A 9,295-nucleotide genomic window follows, 5' to 3' on the forward strand; every position below is an offset into this window, starting at 1 on the left:
AAAAAAAAAAAAAAAAGACCCAATGAGTGACTTGAACATATTGTAGGGAGTAAAACCCTCATGTTAAGAAACAAAAAAAACAAAAAACATTTTTTTTGGTTAGAAATTAGGTTTCCAGAGAAGTTACAAAAATAGTTGTTTCCGTATATCCCTCACCTGGCTGCTTCTGACGTCAACATCTTTCATAACCACGGTGCAGTTGTCAGAACCAGAAAATTACCAGTGCTACAATACTCTTAACTCAAGGTTTTTTTTTTTATTTTTCACTGCCTTCCCCCCACTGTCCTCTGTCTGTCTCAGGACCCAATCCTGGGTCCCCCTTTGCTTCCAGTTCCCATCCTCCCCGTCCTCCTCTGGGCTGGAACAGTTTGTCAGTTTCTCTTTATCTTTCATAACCTCCTTACTTTCAAAGAGGTGCTTTGTTGAATATCCCTTAATTTGAGTTTGTCTTACATTTTCCCATGTTTGCACAAAAGATAATGCCCTTTATTATTTATTTCTTTTTTGACAGAGTCTCCAGCCCAGGCTGGAGTACAGTGGCGAGATCATAGCTCACTGCAGCCTTGAACTCCCAGGCTCAAGTGATCCTCCTGCCTCAGCCTGCCTCCCAAGTAGCTGGGACCACAGGTGCATGCCACGACACCTGGCTAGTTATTTTTTAGAGCTGGGGTCTTGATTGTTGTCCAGGATAGATAATTCATTTTTGACATTAAATCCCCCCAAAATGGTGTTGCATTCCTCCCAGAGCATCTTATCATGGGTTTGTGATACTGACTTGTCTGTTACTGGTGATAATGGTCATGATCATTTGTTAAAGTGGTTTCTGCCATGTTTCTCTGCATAGGTGCTATGAGAGCCTGCGTGTGTGTGTGTGTGTGTGTGTGTGTGTGTGAGAGAGAGAGAGAGAGAGAGAGAGAGAGAGATGGAGTCTCGCTCTATCGCCCAGGCTGGAGTACAGTGGTGTGATCTTGGCTCACTGCAACCCTCGCCTCCCAGGTTCAAGTGATTCTCCTGCCTCAGCCTCCTGAGTAGCTGGGACTACCGTAGTGTGCCACCACACCTGGCTAATTTTTTGTATTTTTAGTAGAGACGGGGTTTCACTGGGTTAGCCAGGATAGTTTCGATCTTCTGACCTCATGATCCGCCCTCCTCGGCCTCCCAAAGTGTTGGGATTACAGGCATGAGCCAACGTGCCCAGCCTGAGAGCTTGCAGTTTGATGACAGTAGTGAGTGCAAAATGTCTTTTTCTCTTTTTATTTTCTTTCTTCACAACAGGTATGAAATGATTGTTTTCAGAGTCTTCCTTTTTTTTTTTTTTTTTGAGACAGGGTCTCACTATGTTGCTCAGGCTGCAGTGCAGTGATATGATCATGGGTCACTGCAGCCTTGACCTGCTAGGCTCAAGCCACCCTTCTGCCTCAGCCTCCCAAATATAGGTACACATCATCACACGTGGCTCATTTTAAAAATTTTTTGTGGAAATGGAGTCTCACTACGTTGGCCAGCCTGGTCTCAAACTTCTGGCTTCACGTGATCCTCCCACCTCATCCTCCCAAAGTGCTGGGAGTACAGGTATGAGCCACCACACCCCTTCTGAGTCTCTGAATTGCCCAGGAAAACAAAACCAAAGGCCTCCACAGAGAGGCAGCCAAGGAACATGAAAGCGTGAAGGTGCCCCAGTAGCCCCCCTCAGCCGTGATGCAGTGTTTCTCTTGCTCTCATTTCTGATAAGTCAGCTCTGCTCCGTTTTCTCCCCCAGTGCCTCCTTCCCCAGCGGTCCCTCGAGCAGCCCGGGGAGTGTCCCTGCCACTGTGCCCATGCAGATGCCAAAGCCCAGCAGAGTCCAGCAGGCGCTCGCAGGTAGGTGCCTGCTCTCAGGCTGCACAGCAGTCTGTGCCCCGAGGGACCCAGTTGGGAGGAAATTGTGGTGCAGGCTCTTGTCACCCTCTGGATCCTCAGGGAGAGCCAAAGGGGCTCCTTGGGGGAGCAGTCCCTCTTTCTGGTATTGGTGTCACCCCAGAGTGAGCCCAGGTCCCTCCTTTGGCTCTCTGGGGATGTGGGATCTGATGACCATGGGTGCCCAGGTGCAGACCTTTTCACAACCTTTAAAATTTTTGCATGGAATTGCATTCCATTTATTTATGAGACAGAGTCTCACTCTGTTGCCCAGGCTGGAGTGCAATGGCGTGATCTCGGCTTACCGCGACCTCCGCCTCCTGGATTGAAGCGATTCTTCTGCCTCAACCCCCCGAGTAGCTGGGATTACAGGTGCCCAACACCATGCCCGGCTAATTTTTTGTATTTTTGGTAGAGATGGGGTTTCACTATATTGGCCAGGCTGTTCTCAAACTCCTGACCTTGTGATCTCAAACTCCTCATCTCGTGATCTGCCCTCCTTGGCCTCCCAAAATGCTGCAATTACAGGGGTGAGCCACCTCACCCAGCCTGAATTGCACTGTGTGTGTGTATACACACACACACACACACACATATACATTTTTTTTTTTTTTTGATACGGAGTCTCTGTCTGTTGTCAGGCGCCAGGCTGGAGTGCAGTGGCTCCATCTCAGCTCACTGCAACCTCCGCCTCCCCAGTTCTGGCAATTCTCCTGCCTTAGCCTCCCGAGGAGCTGGGACTACAGGCACGCGCCACCACACCCAGCTAATTTTTGTATTTTTTAGTAGAGATGGGATTTCAACATGTTGGCCAGGATGGTCTCGGTCTCTTGACCTTGTGATCCACCCGCCTTGGCCCCCCAGAGTGCTGGGATTACAGGCGTGAGCCACCTCACCCAGCCTACATTGTATTTAAAGAGTCACTTTTCTGTCCTGAAATGCTTGAGACATTTCATTCATAGACCTACTTCTGCTGTAGTTACTCTTATCTTGAATAAGAAGCACCTTTTGGGTCCAACCAGATCTTTGCTATACTAACCATACCTCTTACATCTTGGAACTCTTGGGTTTTAATTTGTTTCGTTTCATTTTTTGAGACAGGGTCTCCCTCTGTTGCCCAGGCTGGAGTGCAGTGGCACTAACTTAGCTCACTAAAGTCTTGAACTCCTGGACTCAAGCAGTCCTCCCACCTTAAAGATCCTTAAAAATACCTGCAGCTGGCCCCCATGCCCATTCTATTTTAGCAGCCTGGCTGTGAGGGTTTTTAGAAGCTCCACAGGTGGCAGGGTTTTTTTTTTTTTCTTTTATCTTTTTTATCTTTTTTTTTTTTTTTTGAGACGGCATCCTGCTGTGTCACCCAGACTGGAGTGCAGTGCCAGAACCTCAGCTCACTGCAACCTCTGCCTCCCAGGTTCAACCAATTCTCCCACCTCAGCCTCCTGAGTAACTGGGATTACAGGTGCACGCCACCACACCTGGCTAAGTTTTGTATTTTTCGTAGAGATGGGGTTTCCACGTGTTGGCCAGGCTGGTCTCGGACTCCTGACCTCAAGTGATCCGCCCACCTCAGCCTCCCAAAGTGCTGGGATTAACAGGCATGAGCCACTGTGCCTGGCCATTTTTTTTTTCTTGTTTGAAGAGACAAGATCTTGCTCTGTCCCCCAGGCTGGAATGCAGTGGTGCAGTGATAGCTCACTGTTGCCTCCAACCCCTGGGCCTAAACGATCCTCCTGCCTCAGCCTGTGAGTAGCTCAGATTACAGGCACACACCACCATGCCCTGCTAGTTTTTAATTTTTTGTAGAGACGGGATCTCACTATGCTGCCCAGGCTGGTCTTGAGCTCCATGCTCAGGTCGTCTTTCTGCCTCAGCCTCCTAAAAGTGCTGGGATTCCAGGCATGAGCTGCCATACCCAGCTGGGGTTATTTTCTAACTTCTGGAAAGTGTGAGGTATGTAAGGAGGTAGATGGCACCGCTGGCGCTCATGGGGTGATATAGCGGAATTCGGTCATGAGTTGATGTTTTAGGTGAGTCACTGTCGTAGTGCAGGTTGGCTGAGAGAGGACAGGCCCGGAGGCAGGGAGGCCGGTGCAGAGCCTGACCTCAGACCTGGGGGCGCCAGCCAAGGCCTGACCAGCTTCGAGGCAGTGGAATGGAGGGGAGGTTTAGCTTTAACCATGTGGAGGCAGGAGCTGTCTGGTGGAGGGAGGGTGTTGAAGGGGGTTGGAGGTAGCCTGAGGCCTGCTGGGGCGCAGCCGGCCATAACTGAGGAGGAGCCTGGGGCTTGGCGTGTGTGTGAATTCATTTCATCCTTAAATCGCTGAGGTGGGGGCTTTTGTTTCCACTTCCATTTGAGGAAACTGAGGCTCGAAGAATTTAAAAATTCTCTGCCAGCCCTTGGCAGAGCTGAGACACAGCCTGGGCCTTCTTGCCTATGACAGTTCTTTGCTGCTGAGTCTGGGGGAAGGTTTGGAGGGGGCGATGGCTGTGGAGGGGCCAGTGGAGCTGTTCTGGAGCAGTGGGAGTTTGGCCGTGGACCTCAGAAGAGCGGTCTGGGGTGGAATGGGGTGCCCTTGGCCCCACATGGGAGTGTGTGCACTGCAGAGACCGCAGGCAGGACTCTGGGAAGAGCAGCCTGAAGAGAAAATGGAAGGAGCAGCCAGGGAGGTGGGGGCAGGAGGAAGGGGAGCTGGAGTGGTGAGGGGAGACAGAATGAGCTGGACACACTGGCCAGGAAGTTCCCGCCCCACTGAAGGCACCGTGTGGCGCTGTAGGGAAGTCACACTGTACCGCGTGTGCACGTGCTTGTGTGTGGCCGTGGTGGCGTTTGAGACAGGTTGTGGGTAAACAGACGGGGCCCCCACACGGTTCCTCACAGCCCAGCTCCTTCCAGCTCTGGGGCTCACTCGAGCCTTCGTGGCCAGACCTGACAGTGAGTGACCTCTGAGGCCATGAAACTGATGTCACCGGGGCCTCTCTAGTGACACAGAGTGCCCTGGGTGTGGGGTTTGCACCTGCCCCTTCCCCTGCTGCTGAGGCTGAAGGTCCTATCCAGGCTGTGTCCCGAATTGTCCTTCCTGTTCTCCGTCCCCGTGGCTCTCAGAGCAATCCTGGAGCAAAGCAGATATTTTTAAAATACTGGAGCAAAGCAGTCCATTTTACTGGTGGGGAAACAGAGCCCACAAATTCAGGGACCTGGTCCAGGCTAGGAAATAGGAGAGGGTGGAGGCTGTGTGGACTGCTGCCTCCCCCAGTTCAAGGCTCAGTGTTGGTACCTGGTGGGGGAGCGTTGTCTAGGGGACCAGGCAATGAGAGGCGCCTGGCCAGCCCCCTGCCCCCACCGGAGCCAGGCTGGAGAGCAGGGTGTCCTGTCACACTGGTGTGCTTGTGGGTTGAGGAATTACACCATACCCGGCTGCAGAGAGACGAGCCTTTGCACTCAGGGTTTCGCAGGGAGGTTTACAACCAGGAGGTTATGCTGTGGAAGGACGGTGCTGAAGGCACTGCTTCCAGGTGACGGTGCCTCCAGGTGACAGCTCCCCCGGCTGTGGCATAGCCCTGCCCCTCCTTTATCGGGTTCAGGCAGGGGCTGTGAGGCTGGGGCCAGGATCCCCATCCCCCATCTGGTCACAGCAGCGGTCCGTCCACAGCTCACACTGCTGCCCCGAGCAGGGGTGGGTGTCAGCAGCCTGCCCAGGAATGCGCAGCTGGTGAGGGCTGGCGCTGGGCTCAAACCCAGGCTGGGGAGATCAGGGCGCACAGAGGAGAGGCTTGGATCTGAGCCCTGGCCCTTGGTATTAGAAGGAAGGGTGTCTGCAAATTGGAAGTGAGGGTCTGTGTGTGGGGGCTTCAATCTTCGGGGCTCTGACAGCAGGAATCCTCCCAGACAGGTGGAGAAAAAGACTGGCCCTCTGAGTTATTCAGGTGATTTGGGGGCTGTCCCGAACCTCCTTCTCTCCGGGCTTCTGGGTTGAAACATGTGTTTGTCCCTTGAATTCAGGGGAGTGGGTCCTGTGTTGAAAAGGACACTCGTATCGCTCATGCGGCCTCCTGGAGGCTGACGGTGGCCCAGGGATGTCCCCTCCTCAGCAAACAGAGGGCTGTGGCCTCCCCGGGACCAAGCGCTGCCCCGAGCACTGGAGATGCAGGCTCAGCCGGGTCCCCACCTCATGGAGCTCGTGTTGGGGGAAGACCATCTATAGAAACAGAGAGTGAAAAACAGGAGTCCAGCAGGGCAGGGGTGGGAGACTTGGAGGGACAGAGCCCTGTTAGGCGGTGTTCCAGGAAGGCCAGTCTACCGAGCCAGAGCTGCCAGAGAGCCCTGGGTGGGAAGACACGTTCTGGTCTCTGATCCTCCCAGAGGCACTGGGTTCTCTTGAGGAAAACTGTGCCTGTCCCTGTCCTTTCCCATCTCTCTGCCGCTCGTGCCCACTTGTCCTCTCCACCCGACATTTAGTTCCCACAGGAGCCACATTTGAGCCTGGGAACCACCTCGGGATGTTGGGCGCATCACCCTCTCAGCCTCAAACCTCCGTCTTCTGATGCTTTAGTGCTTTAGTGGCTCTTGCTGAGCGGCCACTGCAGCTCACCCTGCCTGCCTTGGCTATGCTGCCCAGGCTGGTGACTGGCCTCCGCTTCTGTCCCTAGCCAGGCACATGTGCCAGGTTGAGAAGCTTTGTTCTTCTAGTGGGGAGCGAAGCAGCCCCTCACCCCTGAGTTCACGCTGTCTGTTCCTGGATGGGGAGTGGGGTCCAGGAGGTCTGGGGTTGCTACCAACTCCCGCGGGCACCCAGCTGTGCCCAGCCCCTCAGCCAGGTTCTGCAGGCCCGGGAAGCCACCCTTAAGGGATGGCTGAGAAGCTCCGGGCTTCCCCTTTCTCCAGCAAGGAGGTGCTTCTAAGCCTGACTCATGACAGGGAGGACTTCGGAGATGGCACTGGGGAGAATGAGATAGGCCGAGGGTGTGGCAGGAACGGGGTCATCCAGCAGGAGGACACGCTGTGTCCCCGTAAGCACTGGGTCATCAGGGAGTACAAAGGAGGCCGTGTTGAAGGAGAGTCCCCCAGGACCAGTGTGGGCCCCCTGCAGGCAATGGGCAGTGGTGAGCACTGGAAAGAGTGGCCGGTTGGTCTCAGCATAGCTGCCAGCCGCAGGCCCACCCTTGACCAAGGGTGCTAGAGCGACAGCCCAGGGCTTTGCTGCAGCCCAGCCCTCACAGGATGGGGACTCCGCAGTGTGGGAGCAGGCCCAGGGGCCACATTCCTGCCTGCCCACGCCAGCACTGTCACTGAAGGCTGTGGCACCTAGATCAGCCAGGAGGGGCATGGAGGCTGGAGACCTAGTGACCCAGAGCCAGGAGGGCTGGGGGCTCCTGGGGAAGCTGAGACCTTGGAGCAAGTCCCTCCCAGGAGACCCCATTCCCTGGGTGGCTTCCTAGAGTGGCGTCCTCCACCCTCCGCTCTCGTGAAGTCACTGGCCCTGTCCTCACTCGGAGGGCATAGGCTGGTCTGTTGCTTTATAGAAACCTGTGAGCCCTGGGGCTGGGGCTGCCATGAGCCAGGCTGCCCCACCCCTCTGATTCCTGGCGTGGGTAGTCCTGGCGGCCCCCAGAGGCCACATTCCCCAGGGAGACGTGTGAGTCCCCATGGCCGTTGATGGTGTCACGTCCTTGGCCTGAGCAGAGTTTGTTGGCGTCACATGCCGAATGAGTCTTCTAATGTCTCTCCCTCTCTGCGTGTCTGATCTCGCACCTGTGCAGGCATGACGAGTGTTCTGATGTCAGCCATTGGACTCCCTGTGTGTCTTAGCCGCGCACCCCAGCCCGCCAGCCCTCGCGCCTCCCGTCTGGCCTCTAAAAGTCACAGCTCAGTTAAGAGATTGAGGAAAATGTCCGTGAAAGGTAGTTCCTGTTCGCAAATGCTCGCTGGCCTTTGCTGAGCCTCCTCCCAGCCTTGCTGCCTCTGACTCTCCTGCACAGACGCTCTTCTTTCTTTCTGCTCCCTGTTCCCTGGGGGGATGGGCTCAGTGGCCCTCTCCCTGCCCCCACTCGGCAGCAGAGGCGGCCCCTGGGAGCTGACTTTCCACCACAGCCCCAGAGTTCAGCTCCTCTCCTCCAGTTACAACTGGCACAAGAGGGGCTTGTTGTTGAGGATTTTGTGATTTTTGCAAGCACTAAGGTGTGGCTGAGAAGCAGGGCTTGGCTCAGGGTGTGGGGACAACCGTCCCTTCCACCAGGGACAGTGTGTGTCTCAGGAAAGGCCCCCAGACAGTGGCCAGGTCTGCTGCCTTGACCGCCAGCCCCACGTGGCTGACACATGACTGCTTGAGAAGGGCCCTCGGTGACCTCTGCCCTGCCGGCTGCATGGCCAGGGAGGAGGGGCTTTAGGACTATAGCAGGTTCGGGACATTAGAGCAAGAGCTGCTCGGAGCAGCCTTCGTGGCAAGTTCTGAACCTTTCTCAAGCGGTGCTGGCCCTGCCTCCACCCCTGGGCCATGGAAGTGTGGACTACAGCCAGCCCAGATGCTCTTGAGTCGGCGTGGTGGCAGGCAGGGATGGTGGCCATGGCCCTGCCGGCCCCCAGTGGCTGTGTGATCTCAGCAGGTCCTCCTGGAGCCTCTGCTTAGCAGGGGGGCTTGGCGGGGACTCTTTAAGCGCCTGGCATGCAGCAAGGGTGGCTTCTGATCGTGTCTGACCTCCAGCCCACAAGCGAGGGGGTGAGCTCAGGGAGGGGTGGGCCTGGAGCTCTTGCCCCTAGCCCAGGGCTCTGCACACCCTGCCTTTCCCCTGCCCTGGAGGAGGAGCCAGACTGGTGGGCAGGCTGGGCTGGCAGCCTTCTGTGGCACTCGGGTTTACCTGGGAAGGACACGCTCTTGGCAGGTCACCTGGCTGGCCCCTTTTGAGACTCATGGCTAATGGAAAGGTCCTTTCTGTTCTCAAAGGCTGCAAGGGCTGGGGTGGGTGGGTGGGGCAGGATGCTGTGCCCGGCCTCACCAGGGCTGGACAGAGGCAAGGCCCAGGCTCACTCGGAGATGGCTCTGGAGTCCACAGGCTTTTCCAAAAGAAAAGTCACCCCTCAGCCTGAGTGGGAGATTCCGGGCACACGGACAGCCACCCTGAGCTGGGGGCCATCAATCTAGTCTGGGTTCTCACCACAGTGACTGGAGTGTTAGTCTGGGCAGTCTGTATGGGTGGGTGTGGTGGTGTAGAAGGTGTGTGTGTGGGGGTGTGGGGTGGAGGTGTGAGGTGTGGGTGTGTAAGCAGAGGTGTGGGGTGTGAGTGTGTGGAGGGGTGTGGGTGTGTGGAGGTGTGAGGTGTGTGGGTGTGGGTAAGTGGAGGTGCGGGGTGTGGGTGTGTGGAGGTGTGTGGGTATGGGTGGAGGTGTGAGGTGTGGGTGTGTAAG

At 55.8% G+C, this 9,295-nt stretch overlaps 1 protein-coding gene across 8 annotated transcripts in view; it reads left to right on the top strand.

The window, feature by feature from the left end:
- The window catches only part of DTX2 (deltex E3 ubiquitin ligase 2), a 51,758-nt gene that overhangs the window by 28,519 nt on the left and 13,944 nt on the right, over positions 1–9,295 (top strand). For 7 of the 8 annotated variants that reach the window (XM_017533492.2, XM_017533494.2, XM_037740271.1 and 4 more), the window contains 2 exons: positions 1,760–1,860; positions 7,654–7,794. In XM_017533492.2, coding sequence (XP_017388981.1) covers positions 1,760–1,860; positions 7,654–7,794 — 242 coding nt within the window. The remainder of the gene's footprint in view (positions 1–1,759; positions 1,861–7,653; positions 7,795–9,295) is intronic. The other variant, XM_037740272.1, reaches the window with a different exon arrangement.

This window comes from Cebus imitator, unplaced genomic scaffold (genome assembly GCF_001604975.1).
Source record: "Cebus imitator isolate Cc_AM_T3 unplaced genomic scaffold, Cebus_imitator-1.0 Scaffold82, whole genome shotgun sequence".
In the NCBI taxonomy this organism is placed as follows: domain Eukaryota; kingdom Metazoa; phylum Chordata; class Mammalia; order Primates; family Cebidae; genus Cebus; species Cebus imitator.